General features: G+C 38.8%; 2 protein-coding genes and 1 long non-coding RNA gene across 7 annotated transcripts in view; 1 reads left to right on the top strand and 2 right to left on the bottom strand.

Moving 5' to 3' along the window:
* Positions 1-1582: 1582 nt before the first annotated feature.
* On the bottom strand, positions 1583-15355 carry LOC113569981 (uncharacterized). 2 transcript variants are annotated; one of them, XR_014119687.1, is made up of 4 exons: positions 15104-15355; positions 6837-6936; positions 5449-6118; positions 1583-2219 (listed from the first exon to the last, which is right to left on the bottom strand). It is a non-coding gene; the product is annotated as an uncharacterized LOC113569981 (long non-coding RNA). The 2 variants fall into 2 exon arrangements; XR_003409857.3 differs by having other exon boundaries at positions 5449-6114.
* On the bottom strand, positions 3287-4507 carry lactbl1a (lactamase, beta-like 1a). Its single transcript, XM_035522650.1, is given in 6 exon segments — positions 3287-3634; positions 3636-3753; positions 3755-3842; positions 3845-4017; positions 4019-4086; positions 4415-4507. Coding segments are annotated over 6 exon segments (888 nt in total).
* Positions 12838-21127, top strand: part of ephb2a (eph receptor B2a) — a 37296-nt gene continuing 29006 nt past the window's right edge. For all 4 annotated transcript variants that reach the window (XR_014119686.1, XM_035522406.2, XM_026998130.3 and 1 more), the window contains exon 1: positions 12838-12974. Coding sequence is in view for 3 of the 4 variants with exons in the window: in XM_035522406.2 (XP_035378299.1) it covers positions 12875-12974 (100 nt within the window). In the remaining variant the exon portion in view is untranslated. The remainder of the gene's footprint in view (positions 12975-21127) is intronic.

Genomic DNA, 21127 nt, shown 5'->3' with positions numbered 1-21127 from the left:
AGGAAAACAAATGAAAACAAAAGAACAGATTGCAGACAGATTGCTTCCCCTGCTTGATTAATTAAACCACAAGAAAGTTGTCATTATTCCCAGTGATTTGGAATTGACTTCTTCTGAGCAATCTGTACTATTAAAAGGTCTAATATTTGTTCCTACAAGGCTCATTAATTAATTACTCTAAAGATTTGAAGGCAATTCAAGGCTATATGCTCATTATATAAATGTGCATTTTATATATATATATATATATATATATATATATATATATATATATATATATATATACACACACACACACACACACACACACACACACACACACACACACACACTGAATAGAGTTTTCACTGCTAGCACTAGTATGAGCTATTATTTAATATAAAGATTTTAGAGTTAAACTAATATTCCATGATAGCTGTAGTTATTGTCATGATGGCAAATTCTTACTTGAACAATCACAGCATCTAAAATAAGAATGAATACCAAAATTAGCAGGACATTTCTCAATAATGTGCTCATCTTTAGTTCACCTTAGGTCTGAACACATGCCAGGTCTAAACAGATTTCCTTTTCAACTATTTGTGCCTTATGCCTTCTCCCTATCCTTTTATATTGCTTTCCCTCTGACAATTATCATCTCCGCCCTGTGGTTGGGATAGATAATAAACTGCCAGCCAATTTCCAGTGTAATGATAAAATACCTTTTTATTAACCTTGCTAACACATTTAGAGAGACATACAATGTGGCATGATGACTTTAATTCCTATCAGCACTGTACTACTACTACTACTCTAATAATAATATATCCTCTATGTTTAGTATATAGAAAATTATTTTTGTCAAATATATTGCTTACAAATGGTTTAAGTTTTGTTCAGATGCTACTGGTTTGTTATCAAACCAAATGTATTGATATAGCTCTTTTTAAAACATGTTGTCCAAGCCCCCAGTGAGCAAGCCAAGGGTGACAGTGCCAAAAACTCAAGGAGGGGGGGCATCCTCCTCTGGTATGATCATACTAGTACACATAAATATGAGTACTAGAACACATGAGTAATCAGTAATGTCCCTTTTCACAATGAATTTATGACATGTTTTACAAAAAGAAAGATAACAATGCTAAATGCGATGACCCTGGGGAAACACCTCTCGTCCTCTTAACATGTTATTCGAATTGCATATTTCTACTGGCTACTGGCAGTGGTGGGAGGTTAATGATTAAAGTAATATCTTTTGAATCACAGTTTTGTTTCAGGAAGTGTGATTAATCCTATTTTACTGCCCTGTACATTTCAAGGGCAGTATTAACAGTACTTTTTAATCGTTAGCTGAAGTTTGTGAAGCATAAGGCCTGAAGTGAGAATTTATGACATTTATGCTGCTCCCAATTCCAACAATAGGTAACCAAAACAGATAATAATAGTAACAATGTGTGTGTGTGTGTGTGTGTGTGTGTGTGTGTGTGTGTGTGTGTGTGTGTGTGTGTATGTATGTATATGTATATATATATATATATATATATATATATATATATATATATATATATATATATATATATAAAGGGTGTGGATTAACGTTTTTGTAAAATAATGTTTTACAAATTTCCATATTACTCTTGACATTATGATCTACATCCACCATAAATATAACTTCTTGACAACTATCACAAAACGCTAGTGGGAAGGTATCCGCGTGCAAGGCGTGTAGAGAGTGAATGGAAGCACAAGTCTACTACAAGAGATGGGGACCTTAGAACAAGCTAGGGTCAAAACTGAGGAAACTGAGAGAATGAGCAAAGGTACCAAATGCTACTCCAAAAATATGAAACCCCCTCCCCCAAAAAACAGGTCGATTGTCAGGGGTGTGACAAAAATGATCACAAATATAGTCACAAATACAATGTGCCAGAAATAAAAAATAAGTTTGTTTAACACCCATGATTCCCAAAACAGCTATACATTTTCCATGGCAAAAACACATATACATTTACACTTATAATAGTTGCACTTGACCAGAGAAACTTAAAGAAGTACTTTGTAGTCTCTATGAAAAAAATATCCACATGTGAGAATAGATAGGTCAGTGTTCAGAATACGTTCAGGTTAAAGTTTAAGTATTTAAAAGCCTAGTGACTCAGTGAAGAGGCAAGTCTTCAGTCTTCATTTGAAGACTCAAGTGTCTCAGCTGTATGGAGAGCAGGGGAAGTTAATTTCATCACCTAGGTAGCAGGACAGAGAAGAGAAAAAAACCTCACTTAAGATCAACAGGTACTCTTAGGGCACATGTTCGATTACAAAATTCTACATATGGGAGAGTGATTAAAGGTTTATTTGTAAATTACCATTTACAAAAAACAAACAAACAAACAAACAAACAAACAAAAAAGAATGGAACTGTTCATTATTAATATGTCCTCAGCATTTGTTACTAATCAAACAATAGTGCTTTGTCTTCCCTCAAGCATAACCCAATTATCCGCTCTCACTTGATAATCTACACTTGGTGAAATTTTATACCATTTTCTCTTTCAGGAATTGACGGCCTCCATCTCAGTGTGGTATCTGCATCACTTTGTAAGCGTTCAGACCTGGGACCACAAATCCAGATGCAAGTGCCTTCTCATCCTGGCTAGAGTACTGTTCAAGTTTGGTTTATTCGTCACATACATAGTCATACACAGTATAACTCGCAGTGAAATGGTGGAGAGTGCGCTGTCCAAACTGAGGATAAGAAAACAGGGGTGCATAGAGAAATATAGATATTCTCTATATGTGAAATATATATATATGCAAGATAAATATATATATTCTATGTATGTACAAAATATATTAACAATGTATGTACAATATATGTACTAAACTGTACATATATATGTACTAAACTGTACTAAACCAGCACTGTACTCTGAACTCTTCTGGCTGCTACTGGTGACTGCTATGTTCAGTGTAGCATGTCACTGACTCCTATGCACAACTCACTTTACATATGCCCAGTACTGTGTACTGGACTAAATAATTGCACTGTCTACTCATTTTGTATTTGTCCTGTCCTGTATTTATTATTGTTTATTTAATGTTTATTTAATTACATTTTTGCACTATATTGGACTGTTTGCACTTATGTAGCATGTTGTCTGTTACACTGTTGTTTTGTGTTGCACCATGGTCCTGGAGGAACATTGTCTCATTTTTGTTGTGTACTTGTATATAGCTGAAATGACAATAAAACCTCTTTGAACTTTGATCTAAAATGTGGAATTTAACCAGCTGTCTCTTGGGCTTCCAGTTATATAGAAGTGGTGCCAACCTTTAGCTTGTACCTTTCTTCTAAGTGACCTACTAAGTAACACTTTCTGTGTTTCAAAGACACCAGTGCATCTGCCTGTGGCCCACACTGCTGCAGGGTCAGCACTCCATTACACCCTGCTTTGATCACATAGAAGGTCACGACATTGTAAGTGAAGCTGCCCAAGTAGGATGTCGAGTTAGGCGGAGAGAGGAGGACATGTTTGGTACTTCTCAAGGTGCTCTTCATGGTGGGGAAGAGGTAGTTGTAGACCTTGGCCACGGGGTCCTTCCCATCGGACTTGGTCCCAGCTACCAGGATGATCAAGCCCAAGCTCAAGCTCAAAACAAAGGGAGTACAAGACCAAATAGCTGTGCAGATCTCCATCTTTGTGGATGATCTCATATTCCAGCTGCTACCAGGACATGCCGGATTGGTGTGCGAGAGACATCAGTTTGGTCTTGAGGGTCATGGCAGAGCACACAGTGGGGGCAGGAAACAAACAGTACCATAAGAAGCTTGGTCCTGTCCACCATAGTGGAGTACATCTGCCCAAGGGCTGGTATCAGCTGAGGTCACAGAGAGGCAAGGACTGCCTGCTCAAGTAAATGCCCACTGCCATCTGCTTCTTGGTGTCTGTGGTGATGTCAAAACTGGTGTCCTCCTCGCCTAACGTTTAAAGGATATTTTTAGACATCCAGCTCTTGTAATCAGTTCCTGTCACTTCATGGGACATGGGCCAGCACAGAGAAGGCCAGGTTACTGTAGTGACATCTGAGAACAGAGAGGCTCACAGAGAACTACTGTGTATAGGCTTTGAATTCCCTCCTGGCATCCTTCTCAAATGTTGTATATTTCAAGCATTTAATTTGTTGAATTCATTACTGCATCTATTTACACTTTCCAAACTGTTCATTCCTCATTATGTCCAGAGATGTATTACACAAATGACTCTGGACCTTGTGCTCTGCACATCTGTGTGTGCAGGGTTTCTTGGTGTTTCCCTTGCTCTTTCACACCTGATTGAACTAATCAGGTATTAGAAACCAATGTGGAAAATTGCAACCATGTGCAGTGCATGGGATCCTCTGCCTTAAGATTTGCAATGGCTGTTCCTTGGTCTAGAACATCATCCCATAATAAATCAACCACAGCCTGGGTCTCACTATTCTAGAGTAGACTGGTCCCTATGAGCCACCTGGGTACATTTACCTGATACATTTATCCAAAGCAACTTGCAATTATGACAGAGGACAAGTTAAGCAATTGAGGGTTAAGGGCCTTCCTCAGGGGCCCAACAGTGGCAAATGGGCAGTACTGGGGCTTGAACCAGCAACCTTCCAATTACAAGGCAAACCTTAGGTATTAGAAACCTTAACCACTGAGCTACCACTGCTCAGCTACAACCACTAATACGTTATCTTAGACAACTTACCATGTAATCAGTAATTTCTATTATTTTAGTACTTCATCTATGAACTGTCAAATAAAAAACAGTTAATACATATGATTAAGCCCCAAAATAAAATGGCATACTAAAAGTGGGCTATTAGAAGCTCAATGAATGGACTTTCAAGGACATTGCCAGAATAATGGCTTTAGACTAAAAAGGCTGGACAAAAACATTTTCTGTAACGTGTTCTCAGATAGGAGAACTGATTACAGCAACCACATATAGCAACACATTATTTGATTGCAAACCTTACTGTTCTCCTTCATAACAACTTATATAATATGTAACAATACATTTTCATAACTATTTTAATTAATTCAGTTGGCTATTCTGTGTGAAATACAAAAAGCATCCTGTGTTAAGTGAATCTGCTAGATTTAGGCCTCAACTACCTATAACAAAATATACCTAGATGATGATAACTAGGTTATTGTTACTAACAAAGATGTTACAACTAGGCATAATTATCTATTCTGTTAACTAATGCTGGTAAATAATTAACTGAGAATTAAGAATTAACAATGGCAGCAGAGAACCCTCAAACAAAATGATTACTGTCCATCAGGTCATCTTGAATAATTGGATTTATTAGCATGGTTGTTTCTGATATTTTGATGGAGGTAAGATACCAGCCCTGAACTGGAGACCTAATGTTTTTCATGACACACATATAAGACTACAGTGATACCCAATTGTGCAGTTTCCTCACCTGTAGACTGTTTACTCATTTGGAATGGGTTACTTCTGTTTTTTTCTGCCAACATTCCCATTCCACAGCACATATAAATCATATATAATGGTTCTGTTGTATCATTGCTGTTCTTCAGCATCCACCTAGATAAGACAAGATTTACAGTGTCTTTCAAAGTGCATTTTAAGGTTGTTTAGCAAGCGCGAGACATTATATACAATATAGTACAATATAGTATGAACCAATCAAAATTTATTTATATAGTACTTTTGCAGCAGACATCACAAAACAAATGTCCAAGCCCCCCAGTGCATGTCCAAACATTGCAAAGGTGACAGTGGTAAGGAAAACTTTCCCAGGAGTGTGAGGAAGAAACCTCAAGAGAAGCGAAGACTCAAAGAGGGAACTCATCCTTCTGTGGTTGACAAGAGACAGCACAACAACAAAATGATATTGTACTGGGTGCCAAGACTCAGTAAAGCACATTACTGATCCAGCAGTACTGATTGCTGGTATTGATCCTGGCTAAGGTGACCTATTTCTTGTGGTTTGATTTCACACCACATGATGTGACCTTTTCCTGAACCTCCACGAGGGCAGGGCCAGATGCTCCAGCAGCTCCGGCTGTGGGATACATGGACACAACTTCTCCTCTTTCACCCTCCTTGACTTTTGTTTTAGCCACTGGCTTGGACAAATTGACAAAAACAACAACAAACAAACAAACAAGCAAACAAAAAACAAGCTGTAAGGCTTGGTCCAAAAGATCTCTATACAATAATGCATAAAAGGTTGACACTTTTCTGCATTATGGATAGCACTTATCATGCAGATACAAGACCAAGGACAAGGGCGATGTTGTGCCACCCTAATATACCCTCATCTTATCATTTAAGCAATGTCTCCATTCATTTGCCTTATCTACAGAACAAAGCCCTGAAATGTAATCAGGCAGTCAGCCATATTATTCCAATATCACAGAATATTCGTATTGTATTTATTGTTACATAATGTGGTGTGGATGTGGAATGGAGGGTAATGCTAGTATGGGTGCTCAACCATAATGGAGTCATTTACGCTGCTGTTGCATTCACCTTCCCCCAGGAGACAATCAGGCTTTACAGTGCAAAGAAACCTGTGAGCCTCTGTGTCAAGCTTTGTGTAATCCCTAGACTTCCCCCACAAACAATCAATTAAGCATAAGGAGATCAGAAGGCCAAATGTACAAATGTACTTCCAGGCATTATCTGCACCAAGAGCACCTTTTTAAAATGTCATTCCCCACACAGAACAAATGGAACTACTTATTTGCTGCTGAGGACAAATATGACTGTCAGGTTTTGGTATTGAATCATTAAAAGAAAAACACTTTTTGAAGAAGAAGCATTGTTATTTTGCACTCCTACCTCATTTTGCCTTGGCAAGCCTGGAGTGCCACAGGAAACAGCCTTGAGAACAGATTCACCTTCAGATTCCACATTTTCATACAGCTGTATCTCCGCTGCTCTGGTATGCAAAACAGTTAAAGAGATAGGCTGCAGTTCACATCATATTCTTGTTCCAGTAGCACAATTTGTTAAAGTATCGTTTTTTCCCCCAATATGTAATGATTTTTCAGCTGTAACATAGAGACTGATTTTTCTGTGCGTTTTCAAACTTCATTGCTGCCAATTGGAAATGCAAACAGATATGTCATTAATGCAGTATCCTTTAGTATTAGAGTTAAAATTCCTTGTCACTGGGATTGACAAATCCTTGGAACCCCATAGAATTAATTTTAGTCATTTAAATATCTGCTTTTTCTGAAACTGGTTCCACCTCTTCGAACTTCCAAATCACTCTGCTTGCACCAGTCCCATTATTTTGGTAGCCCTGGCTTTCCTTAGGGTTTTTTTGGCATCACATAATATCCATAATTGATCACCTTGTAAACAACTCCTCAAACATCTCAAATAAAAGCTAGAGAAGTTAGTCCAGTTCAAGCCATTTCCAGTATATTTTGTGGATGTGTTTTGTTTATTAATATTTTCCTTGCTCAGTTTAGTACATTGCTGCATTGTTATTCATTCAACTATTTTGTCCTTTGGATAATTATTATAATTAGGCGTCCGCTAGTGTAACTACTATGTGGTACAGTTTCTCTCTCAGCAAACAGCACAAGAGGGCAGTAGATTCTTAAGCAATTTTTCTGTTTTACTTAATGTCATATAACATTCATCCTATAACCTTTATAATTTTTTTTATATCAACAAAACCTATAAATATAACCTCTATGCTATATAAGTATTATGTGTATTGAATGTATTATCTTTGTAAGTATTATATTTGCTGTTTTGGTGCTCCTGTTGCTGTGACATCATGGTTGATGTGCAGTTAGTAACATTGAAGCATATGAAAAACACGTCAGCTATTTTGCTTGTGTGGAAATAATTTTAACAAAGAACCAGGCATGAAATTAACTGCTGTGAATTGCTGCTGAAACAGGACTCACTGGCCAGCCCCGAAGTACATGGCAGACCTACTTATTTAATGTTGTCAAGGACATACAATCAATGCCGACATTCATCTTTGGCATTACACTAGTTTATACCTGTTACAGTTAAATCATAATCTGACAGGTACACGGTTACCCTTTCTATACAATTAGAGCGTTGCAATTTTTTATTTTTTATTTTTTGGAAAAGAAAAGGTTTCTGTTGTGTCTATGGGTGAAGAATGAGCAGGGCAACAAGGTTTGCTATTTCTAACTAGCTGAAAGTGGCAGCAGGACCCACCCCCTACACCCACCAAGAGGCCACCGATAGGAGCCACGGTCATTTGGCTCCTCTCCCTTCTTATTATTTAGTGGTTCTCTATGTCTGTCTCTGGTTTTCCAATCACTGTCCTTACTGTTGTACTTGCCAAACCTTCAGGACTGTGGGGCTTCTGTATAGCATCCATATCACTCACCATTTCCTGGGTCTAATTCATACAGGGGGCATGTCCATGCTCCAGATATTAAGTTACTCATTAAATATTTGCTTGCCCCCTAGGCTTTGCAGCAACCTTAACAGAAAACTCAAGCAAGTCCTGGAAATGTCTGAGAGAGCAAACTTGTATAACCTCCACGTCATTTTTTCCAATTTAGATCAACAGTTTTAGAACGGCAGCCACATATCACTGTGTGTTAATATCACGGATGTGTATTTGGCAGAATGCTTTGGTATTTGTTTCTTATCTTAAAAAAATGTTTTTTTTTATGTGCGACATTCAGACTTTCTGGTTGTAGATGAATGCCTATATGAGATTTGACCATTTGTATTGTAGTTCTTGAAACATATAAAGCAGTGGCATTTGAGCCTTTTCAAACCAGTGGGTGGTTGCTCGAATAATCCACTGCTGTTGTAATTTCCAGATCTTAGTCTAACTGTGCTAAAAATATGGGCAATTTAAAACATTGCCTGATTATTTCAGCATGTTATTGCTGCTGCTTTAAAGCAGCAATATTTGAAATGGATCAGGGCATGTAAACAAGCCAAACAAATAACATCACACAAGATGCACAAACACCATTAAATATTCAAAAGTCCTCTATGGTTTATATACACTTACACCTAGTTAAAATACCCAATTAAATGTTGCATAATTACATTTATCTGACACCTTTATCCAAAAAAAAGCTTGCAATTATGAGTGAGTACAACCTGAGCAATTAAGGATTAAGGGCATTGCCCAGTGGCAAAAGGGAGGCTTGAATCAACAATCTTCTGATTACAAATCAAGTATCTTAACCACTGAGCTACCACAGCAAGTCATGAAGGTGCTTGTTAAAATGGTAGCTACAAACACTCAAGCCAAATTATTTCAGCAGCGCCATCGTATACTTTACTATAGAACCCCCTCTCATTTCCCCTGTGTGGCAATGCTCGTGGTCATTCCCCCATACTGCCCCCCACCACCCGCAAGTCCTAACAAAAGCATAAACAACCATTTATATTTGCCGTTGGCCTGCATGTTGAAGTGGACTGCTGTTCCTGTCATGGCTCACCACTGAGGGGATGGTTGCATCAACAGGGCCTAACTAATATGGTCAAAATTGCTAAACTGGTCCTAGGTAAGACCACTGAGTTTACGCCTATTGTACCAAGTAAAGTTATACCTATGTGCAACTAGTTGGTCCATGTAAAATATTTGTAAGAGTGACACTTGCTAAGCATTTTGCACTACTACTAAGCAAAATTGCTGCTAATACTTAATGTATAAACCTAGTATGCATCTATCCTACTAACTATAGAGCAAAACAAAACAAAACCTGCAAAATTAATTTCGCAGACAGTGAAATATGCGCATTGATTGAATTATATAGTTTACATAAAGCCACACTGACCTCTAAACAAAGCAGCATAATAACAAATAAAAAACACATCTAGCTAAAGACATCTAGATGAAGGGTTGCTACAATGTTTACATCACCTCACCTTGCCATTGTGACCTTCTCTATACCATAGAAAAGGTACAGAATCTGACTTTATGCCTGTTCATGACTATGGATACATTTTACACCTTCGGCTTGCGACTGCTTTGTGCAACAGTCTTAAAGTTAGAAGCAAGCAAGGGAGCAAAGCAAAGCAAGCAAAGTTTATTTATATATAGCGCTTCTTACAACAGCTGTTGTCACAAAGCAGCTTTACATGTCTGTATCCAAGCCCCAGTAGAGCAAGTCAGAAGCAGTATTAGTGAGGAAAACAGTAGTGAGTAAATAGTCACTTTTATTACAGTGATGAATGTGGCAACATAATACTCAAAAGATGTGTATAGGTCAGAATAACTTATCATTGCATGAGGACAATATGCTAGCCAAAAGACTGTGCAAACAGGTAGGTTTTCAGTCTAATTTTACATATTGAGAGTGTGTCTGAATCCTGTACCGAGGTACAATATGCATTCCATAGTCGGGGTGCCTATGGCTAAGCTACCTGCTGTGATTTACATCCAGAAAGTTACATTTACACTTACGGCATTTAGCAGACACTCTTATCCAGAGAGACTTACAAAAGTGTAATTTACTCACAGAATATATCCTAGCCAGTACAGTAGGTTAGAGTTCAAGATACCATTGCTGTTGAAATATAGAGATCAATGCTGATACCTAGAAATGTGAAACAAGTGTAAGTTCTATAACAGACAACGATTTAGTTACGACCGATTTAGTTTACGACCACGGCACTGTCCCAATTTTTGCCCTAAGCACTAAGGTCCTCCTTCAAGAACTTTTATGACAATGTAACGACAAGAATACCTTGCTGAAATTTGATTGTGAATGCCCTTCTGACGTGATGCCTTTACATCTGCCCAGCTTTTTTGTTCAACCTTAAGATTACACGAAAACAGGATAACAAAACAGGATAATTCTCCACAATTTCAGCTGGTGACAATTCTAATTAAGTACAGTTAAAAACATTACTCATACAAGTATTCAGTTAAGTAGTGCTTTTTTTTTCTCCTAACCTTTCCAGATGTACAACCTTCAAATCATATCAATCTTGCTAAAGAAAAAAATATAAAAGATTCTAAACTTTTTTTTTTTTCCTCAAATGTTCCATCCATGTTTGATTGGGATAACAATGGAACACGGCTGCTGGCTTTCACGAAACTGTGCTCTGATGCAGACATACGAGAGGGACACGTCAAGTGCTCATCAAGTGCTCACGAGCACCCCAGTTGGGGAAATGAAAGAAACCGGGCACCCTGTAGCCTCGCACACCTAAACGGGCACAGGCAAAGGAGGGGAGCGAGAGTGCAAGTGGAAGTAATGGGACAGGGCCCACATAAATAAGGTTTCCAGAGAAAGAGGACGTTTCGGACAGAGGTCCTTCATCAGTTCTTCAACTGTGCCAGCAAAGTGCTTCTGAAGGTCTTTATATATCTATAATTTGTGCACTGGATAGTCACTGATACAAGTCAGAATAGAAACCTGTTTCACGGTTCAATTCACGACCCACAAGTCAAGGCAGATTAGACCTGATTGGGTTGTTGGTGCCATATGTGACCTACAATCTGTGCTCTGTGTGCATTAGTAGACAGGAGGGTCGTTGATCTCCCTGGGCAAAGGTTTCCATGGGAACGACCCCCAGATCCTCTAGAGTGCTGTTTTTTAGCTTCCACTCATCTTGAGGCTGAATTATTCTAGATTTCTTTATGTCAGTTCCATATTCTTCTGCTCTATTTCCTCTCTCTCTGTCGCGCTCACTCTTGTTGCCCAGTTTATACCAGTTTGCAGTCACCTCTTGCTCCTAGCTTTTCTGTGCTCCTTTTGTCTGGTGTACATTCTTGATCTACTTTTACAATGAGTCATCGTGATTTGTCCTCCCACTTTCATATCAGCCACAGCCACACAGAGCAAAATAGTATTCTGCCAAAAATGTCTTACATAAAAAACAAGCACATTTGTGTGTTCCTTTGCCTTTTTTTTTTATAATAGCCTACAAAATGAAGAATATAACAAAACAGCAATTTCCCTATAGAAATGTGATTGTAGCTATAAAGTGAAGTTGCTTTCATTTTCATTACCTACATTTAGGTTTACATTCAATACCTGTCTCAGGCTATATTAATGAATAACATATCCAGAGGCAAATTATGAAATGAAATAATAACCAAACCAAGCATGATGGGTTTTGTGGCCAGCAGTGCTGTGCCAGCTGTGTAGAAGCATGTAAATGTAATTCTCACGTTGGGGTTAAAGGTCATGTGTACAGATGAAAAAGGAGAAGGCACACCAGCTGATCTGTCATCTATCTTCAATTTACACAGTGATGAGCTAATGAGGTTTGATGTACTTATGAAAAATTTGAATGGATTCAATGATGATATATTCGATAGTGGATCAACACCCTTGCCTGAACCACCGTCCTTCACTCCATACCCTCTCAACGTTTCTTATTCAAACTCCAGGTGGCACTGTTGATGCTGATACATTTCTGAACGCAAACACAATAGAAGCCTACTCTGTAAGGCATGTTCTGTGCAACATATACATATACTCATAATTTACTGATTTTAACCATCTTGAAATAGGTTGGTGTTCCCCAGAGTTTATTTTATTAACACCTACTTGGTGCTGCTTTAATAATTATGAATCATTAATCATTGGAGCTGATTTTACAATTGGTTACAATTTTTATTATGTTAAATTAGCATCACAATTTCAATCGATAACAACAAAAACTATTATTATTATTATTATTATTATTATTAATAATAATAATAAATAGTTATTGAGTCTATCATAATGTGCTTTCCGTCGTTTTGTAGACTAAAGCAACACATTACCGTCCCCCCATGTCTGTGTTTTATTGGTTTCGCCCAAACTTGGCGTAGTTGTGTGTTCATCCTACCCAATGTGGCTTATTCAATTGGTTGCTAAGACGGAGCTTTTACAGATGGGCCAGCGGATAATTTTTCAATGAGTATACCGGCTCTTTATAGTCATATGGCCAGATTTACAGCAGTTATGCTCATGCTTCGTTTATTATGGATAATACCACCTTTGTGGGCTGTGGAAGGTAAGAAACCTTGTATCCCGTCTTGTGTCTATCAGAACGCGTGGTCTGAGATGTCAGTGCGAACTTGTGAGATGGTACACCACCGTTGGCTTTTATCAGTGAAAAAATCCTTCATTCTACATGCACATTCAGTTTGAACGATAATCCTGATGTGTTTTTCAAGCACTAACTGCTTGAGTGTAGCATCGTGATCATTGAGGGAATTGGTGCAGGTGCAATGCATCTGCGAATAATATTAAAAATGCTTCTTTATGTGGCTCGGAATTGCCTTTATGTTAGATCTACTGTTAGCTTATAACTGCCTAGGCATTGTGTGCTAAGTTCATATATTAAATCACATCATTGTTAATCACAGAAAAAGTTGTAGCGATAATAGCCTACATCTGCTTGTTTCTTTTCTTTGATGCTTTATTTACGTCAAGTGAAGAGTACTATGAATGTGTTGAAAAAATAAAACACGAATAGATAAACAGGATAAGGTTAAGTGATTAGGTTAAGTGATTACTATCTACGATATAAAGTAGTTATTTATATTCCTATATGAAATGCAATGTGCTTCGTGAATAGCTCATGTGAGCGATGCGCTCGAACATAGCGGGCCATGAGCCATCTTTTAAAGCGCGACTGTGTAGGTACACGGGCAACTGTCTGCACATCTGCTGCTGCTGCTGACCATCACCAGGCGCCATAGCGCCATAACCAAGCTGACCAGTCCCCAGGAATGGCATATATATACTACTCTTCTGTTGTTATATACAGGCTGTGCATGTGTGTTATTTTTTTGTTTTGTGTCTGAGAGAATTCATAAAGCTAAAGGTAAGTTTAAAGAAACATTCAGTAACTTATATACTCCCCCCCCCTCCCCCGCGCAACACGCTCTCCTTGTGGTGAGAGAACTGGGCGTTGTTGGATTTCATACCTGTTGCAAATTAATTCTAAATGAGAACGTAAATGCTAAAAATGCAAAATGAGAAAAGTTTAATGAAAAGGTTCAGACATTAGCTTCACTATTCTATTCTATTATGAAATTACATTTCAGATAGATTATTAGCACTGTATTTTCCAATTTTAGATTTGTGGCAGTAGTGTCAATAAATATTTGCAGTAGTTTAAATGTCCAGTGTATGCAGCCGAGGTGATACTTTCCTTCAGGAGGAAGCTTAGTTTAGATAAAAATCTGTTAAACCAGTCACGTATCTTTAAGGAATTATGCAAAATTGATGAACAAAGATTGGGATGAACTGCTGTTTTCTTTTTTCTCACTGGTTTAATACGGCTGGGCAGACTGCACACTTGTCCAAAGTTAAACCGTTGGATTCAGTCAATACTATGGAATTTTTGATAGCTATTTTTCTTTTGATGAGCAAAGAGGTTAAACAAAAATAACCACCGGAAGAATTGCCTTTGTGCGTTCTTGTGCTTGCCAGTGTAAACTGATATTTTGTTGAAAATGTCATTTTAAGTTTAATTTAAAAATACAAATATTGTACGATTGTGGTTATCTTTTTTTTTTTTTGCCTGCATTTTTATTTGTAAATTATTGTCTTTTCTATAGCCTAACTTGACCCTGCATTTGTAATTATAAGAAATCGTAGCATTTTTGAAAAGGAAATTCTGCATCTGGTTTGTTACTCTAGATGCTTTCACAACGTCCTGGTCCTGGCGTAGAGCAGTAGAGGGGAGTTATGAACAGAATCTTATAAAAGCAGGGGAAAGCCATGACGTCCCAAGCAGGACAGAAACTCAGACTCCTCAGCGACTAGCGTCAAGGAAAGCAAAATATGGTCACTTCGCGTCTAGTCATTTGATTTGTTTGAAGTACAAAACGACTGAATTGCACACACATTCCCCTGTTGACTTGTAAAAACACTCTCCATTCTAGATAGTTTTTTGCTTCATTGCTCTCTTTTCAGGTAATATAAGTAGCTTTGTAATTGGCATTGTACATGTAATTTTTGAAATATATGACTTTATACCTTAACACTTAATTAGCTTTGAATATTTATTTAACATCTATATGCCTTCACTTCAACACTATGGTTAATTTTAATCATGAGAACAATGTATGAAAAATGTTATGTATGAATTAAATGTTTGTGTCATGCATGGTAATTGAATGTTATACTCACTCTGCATATTTTCAGTCGCCCCTTTTGCATGTTCAGATGAACTCATCAACGAATTTGGTTCTGGATCGGAACAACAATGCAGCTTATTTACATTTGGATAAAGAAAGAATAAAATAAAAAATCTCCATGCGCACCTGGGTGACAGTTGTGTGGTCATGAGATGTCTGCTAGTGCTGGCTCCATGTGACGTGTGTCAGACGGGGTCCTTGGCCTCCTGAGCTCCCCTGTACCTCTGCGTTAGGAGGACCTCCCCCTGGCTTCTCTGCTATCTTTTGGAGACCTTATGCAACGAGGGCAAACCTGACCGATTTCTGCCACATCCATGGCTTTGGGACGGCTTCTGAGTGCCCATTTAGGAACTCAGAGTGCCGCTGCCATCTCCCGAGTCCGGACAGACTTTTTTTTTTTTTTTTAATAATCAAGGAAATTTTAGCATGCAATTATGCATGCTGTTTTTAGGTTGTACCACCTCATCCTTTTATCATATCGCTCTTGTTGACTTGCAATGTTAACGTCTGATTGAGAGTTTTGGCCGTGCTAGCCAGAGAGACCTTGAATTGTTTCTTGCGAAATGACAGAATTTTGTCTGCAGGCTTAGCAGGGGTCAGAATAGTGAAATTATCAGGTATTCAAGAGGGACTTGGCAACTGCTTGACAACTTAATTATCCCTCTGTCTCCTCAGTTTTGTTTAATGTGTCAGTTTGGATGGAATTGGGCGAGCTGCACTGTCTTTTCAATGTTGGTTACATTGTGTGACTAATTTGCTGGGAAGCTTGTTTTCCTAAATAAACAGCTAATTTTGAAATGCTATAAAATGTGCCGCATCTAAACAGAATTCATGTGTGCATCACGCCTGATAATTCCCCAGTGCTCATGCACTGCTTTTTCCTCGAAGCTGTTTTCTTGCATTCTGGCTGATTGAGCATGAGCGGCAGAACATTTTTGTGTTTCCTACATTGTGTAGTTCCTCTAACTCATCTGGTCCCTGAGTGCGAAGGTGGTTGGAGGGAAAATAGATGTCTCCTACTTCTCTAATCTAGCTCTGATCTCTGCCCCTTCACATTTAAAATGGATGCAGTGAAGTGAACCTCTGTAGCTGCAGCTTTCTTTGTTGAAGGGATCCCGCTTGGACACGATGTATCATTGACCCAGAAGATTTTGTTCCAAGGAGAATTGTGGGAAAAGTGGGAGAGCTCCCTGAGCTAAATATTCAGTGCTCAGAGTGATTAAAAATCAGATGAAAAGTTAATTTGCTCTTATGGCCTGAAGCTACTAATCTAGTCTCATGTCCACTGAGGCACAGATGTGATTTTCAAATGGATATGGATATTTTAGAGACCATCAGTCTTTAGTCAAAATACCACGAATTAGATGTTCATAGAGTACTTCTGAAGCATGCCATTTCCTGAATTTGTTTTACATAATTGGGGTTTCTATTTCCTATTGAATAAAGGGTAAATGAAAAGCTGCCGTTTCCAACTGTGCAAAAGAAGGTAGCCAAAAACACTTTTAATATGTGCTGCAGCCACCTTTTCAGGGGTTAGTTTTGTTACAGATTTCCTTTCTTCTTTGATCTTATACCTTTTATCTTGATAAATAACCCTCCTATTAGTAGATTTGGCTCTTTGTAATTTGCCTGCAGTGGAGTGTACTCAGCAGTCACCCATGCCAGGCTTATGACAGGGAATCATCACAACATTCTCATTGGCAACTCAGATTCATTTTACTGTTAGTCAATACATATCATTATGCAATAGTTTCCCCTCGCTAATTTCCCCTAGCTAAATAAAAAATCACTAAAGCTATTGCGAAAATAAATGCAAAGCATAGGGATGCTGAGAAGGAAACAAAATATCTTTTGGATTGTACAAATAGATTTTTTTTTCTTGTAATTAACTTTTTTTTATAGCACTGACAAGACTTTGACATAAATTTGTAGCATGCAGTGATATCCTTGTGTGATATCATTGACACATCCTTGACACAGACAAGAAAGGAAAATGTGGCCCAGGCACTACTCTATCCTTTATTAACTTTATTAATGTTGGGGGCTAGTTGTGTTTTATACTACAATATTCACAGTTTTTAATAGTTTTTAATGTTCACTATTTCTTAAAAAAAAAAAAAAAAAAAATTCTGTTTGTTTCTGTGCTTAATAATAGAAGTTTTGAGTTTTTGACTAAACAGATTGAACAGTCCCAGCAATCTTTTGGTTTACTGCTTGTATCACTGAAGCATCATGGCCTCTGTGCTCAGTCTCTCTTAGCTTGGCTGTGTTTAGGAGCTTGGCTGCTTTTTATCTATGCCCAGCATGGTGATCACTGATTGGCTAAGATGATTGAGTGAGGGAGGACTATTGTATTGTCTAGGCTTGGGTGTTTATTCCTGCCCATCCTCCTCCTCATTGGCATGACAATGCGGCTTGTATTTCTGGGGCCATGCTGATTGGTCACTGGGGCTGTGTACTAGACACCACCATTACTCTGACCCTTTGCCCTTTCAGCCATACAAAATCCATCTCCTGCTCACAAACATGAGCTGCCCTTATTATCTAAGATATGCTTCAAGAAAAGCGCTAAGATAAATGTGTCAGACATTTGAGTAATTGAAGAACCAAAGCAGTAAATGATAAATGACTGAATACCACAAGGGTCCTGTTGGACTCCTGAACACTAAACCATTAATTATAATGACTTAATATTGCACACTCATAACTCTGTGATCAAAAGCTTTGATAGAATCTTAGACATAGTTATAGTTGATATGGAAACACACAGTTATTTGAAATAGATTTTTTTAAAATGAGCCAATACTCCCATTTACATATTTACCCACACTATATGAATCACACAATGACCGAGTAAACATTTCAGCAACCCACCCACAGGCTGAGTGACAGAACTAGAGCACAGAGGATCAATTGGCCCTGTCCCCTTTCTAAATTGAGGATGCATTCTCTGCATGGTCCCTGTGAGTCCACAGAGTCTTATGGCACATGGAAAGGATTGCATGGCCTTTCACACGTTCCATCGATTTTGTCTGAAACTTGCTGGAAGTGTTCCCTCCGTAAGAGATGTGATGTGGGAAAGATTCGTCAAACCCCGTGGTCCACACAGGCGTTTGTTCCATCGGCGGGCCAGAACACCTAATCAGGTACTCCTCTTTGTTTTTGCCGAGGAGGAGATAGTCATTTACAGCCACTGTTATATAGAAATCAGCAGTGCATATGCAAGTGATGGGCCCAAGATTTTTCTTTTAATATTTTTGGTACGGTGGAATTTGCCCGAGATTGTGGTGGGCTGCCGAGTTCGTGAGGGATTTTCTAGCACATGTCATGTTTGATCAAAGCTCACTGTGAATTAATTAACTCTACATGAATTATTCAGCATGTTTCAAGTGCGGTGTATGAGGCTTTTCACAAGCTCTCTTGGGAAAACAGACAAAGAGGCAACCTCATGATAGTATTCCACACTGGGAGGGATGAGAGTGTATTGTCATAAATAAACTCACCAGTGTGCATGTAAGATTGTTTATGGAAGATCTCAATGGGTAAAGCCTAATTATCACATGTCCTTAAGATGGTGCTTGAATTAAGAGTTTAGCAGGTGCAGTACTGAATGCAGGTGATGATAGCTTTTATAAGTTCTAGATTTAAAAAGAGCCAGAAAGATGTATTCTATTCTGTTGGACAGCACAGGGGAATTTTTAGCATTTTTGACTTGTAGGTGAAAAAATGTCAAATATTTTTGTAAAAATGTCAAATGCCACTATTACATATTTTTAAAAAGCTTGGAAAGTTGATATACGCAACTTTAACAGTATGGCAGTTTGAGTTGGAAAAAAATATTGTTATTATTTTGACTGACTGGTACACACAGGTGGATTTCAAATTAGTCTGTACTATTGATGTGCTTTGTCCAGCTGCAACAGTATTGCCCTGTGTTAATTGCCTGCTTATGGAGCAGGAAACTGTTTCCTGAGTTACGACGAGGTCATCTGTTCTCAATGCATGTCTGGACAGAAAAACAGTGACTCCTTTGATTTCATTTTGAAGGAAACCTAGGCTGGTGTGTATTTCTTTTATCATGCAGAAATGTGAACACTTACAACCGCTAATTACAAGTGTGACTTTGATGAGGTCCACCGCACACTATGCTCATGCTAAGGGAGACCAAGCAGGGTGATCAATATACACCATAGCATCTCGCTAGTGCTGTCATGTCCCAGTGGGACCATGCGTCTCCTGTGCCTTCTTCATGTGATCCAACTCCCATGCCGCAGACATGAGAGACGGAATGAATAAACATACCAAAAACCGATAAATAAATAATTAAAAAGAAATGTGGGACTGAAAGTTGTCTTTTGGCATAATGAGCTGAAATTCAGCAGAGCCTAGCCACACTTCCTTTGGGATTAATCCAGTGTAATGTACAGAGTGTGGCTCAGCCTGTCGGGATTATACGTGCCGGACTGGCACTCCCATTGCCCTAGTTTTCATTAAAATATCGAGCAAGTGAGTAAGAGGGAGAGAGACAGGGAGAGAGGTGTATTACAGGAATGCTTTGACAGATGGAGTGGGGGTTTCATTTGACTGTACCATGTGTGGCGGAATGTTCAGACCTTCTCTCTCAATCTTTTGCAGGTCTGTCTTTTTTGATGGCAATGTTTAAAGAATCTGCTATTCAAAGGGAGAGATTTTTGCAAACTGCGAAATTTTGGACCTCGGTCAACTAGACCGTTTGAATATGTCACCTCTTAAGGGCTCTTAGGATTGTCACACAGTCTGCACAGCCACATCTACAGTTGTCATATGGTTATATCCAGAGCCTTACCCACCCACTGGTGGTGGTGTGCTTGAGCAGAATTGCACGGGTTATCCCTCAGCTGCAGAAGCTGCTGAAATATAAATGAGGCACTTAAAGGCATGGTCTGTATGGAGCCAGTGTTTAACAGGGATCCCAGGATTTTGTGTTGGGGTGGGTGGGGGGGGGGGGGTGGGGGGGTTGGGATGTGGATCCCATCTCAGGAAGTCTTTCTGCCCCTCATCAAGTCCTAATACAGAAATGCAGTGGACAATCTCTTTCTGCCCATGTAAGGCCCATATAGAGCCCATATGCTCTGACAATCTGACAAACCTCCACATGATCATCTCTCAACATATGAAGGATTGGCTTAGTATTGCTTCACTGTTATCCATTAAAAAAGTGACCTCCTGAGTATGCAGAAGCTGTAGGTACAAATCCTAATTCATTTTAATAGCCTCACTGTCTCGCCCATTCCAAATACCCTACTGCCTCCCTGAGCAGAGTGTGCTGTTAGGTTAATGAGTGGATGGTCAGTGAGTTCATCAAGACTATGCCTGCCTGAGTATGCAGAATCTTTTGGGGTTTTTTGCTATATTTTATCTGCTATATTTGCCTCCTTTGATTTAGGGCTTTGCTTGTAAAATGTGGTTTTGTTTGACAGTTTCAAAGCAGCGTAGTATACTATATTCTTTAGCCCTCTTCCTGAAAATAACCCTGCAGAGACTCGTGGTGAAAGGCTGTTCCCATAGGCTCTGCAAATGTGCAGCGGCAGTTGGGCCGAAACTGGCTGAATAATTGAAAATGTGTCAGACTGCAGGGCCATTTCAGAGCAGTTTTATACTACTCGCGGTAAAGCAGAAGAACGTGCCCTACTGTGCCTGGACACACAGTAACGGTGTGTGGGCCAGTTATTTTTTTCCTTGATTTTTTTTCTTTCCTTCCACCCACCTGTGCTTCTGAGAAGCTGACCTTCGGTCTCCAATTCAAATAATTAAACTGATTTTCTGAGCCTAACCTGAACACATTCCTTAAAACACCTTGGCATAAAAATTTATTCAGATATCCTCTTCGTCATATATTAGCCCACACCTGCTTGATTGAAGTTAATATTATGTAAACCTACCCCGCCAGACAACCTGCTCCGCCTCTTTGCTCCTAGACAGATTGAAATCGTGTAGGTTAGCGGAACTCAGAAAGCAAGGTGATCCATTGCTGATG

This window comes from Electrophorus electricus, chromosome 24, assembly GCF_041902795.1.
Source record: "Electrophorus electricus isolate QZ-2024a chromosome 24, ASM4190279v1, whole genome shotgun sequence".
NCBI classification, from domain to species: domain Eukaryota; kingdom Metazoa; phylum Chordata; class Actinopteri; order Gymnotiformes; family Gymnotidae; genus Electrophorus; species Electrophorus electricus.
Note: the sequence above shows the minus strand (reverse complement) of the source record. Positions and strands in the feature narration are given on the sequence as shown.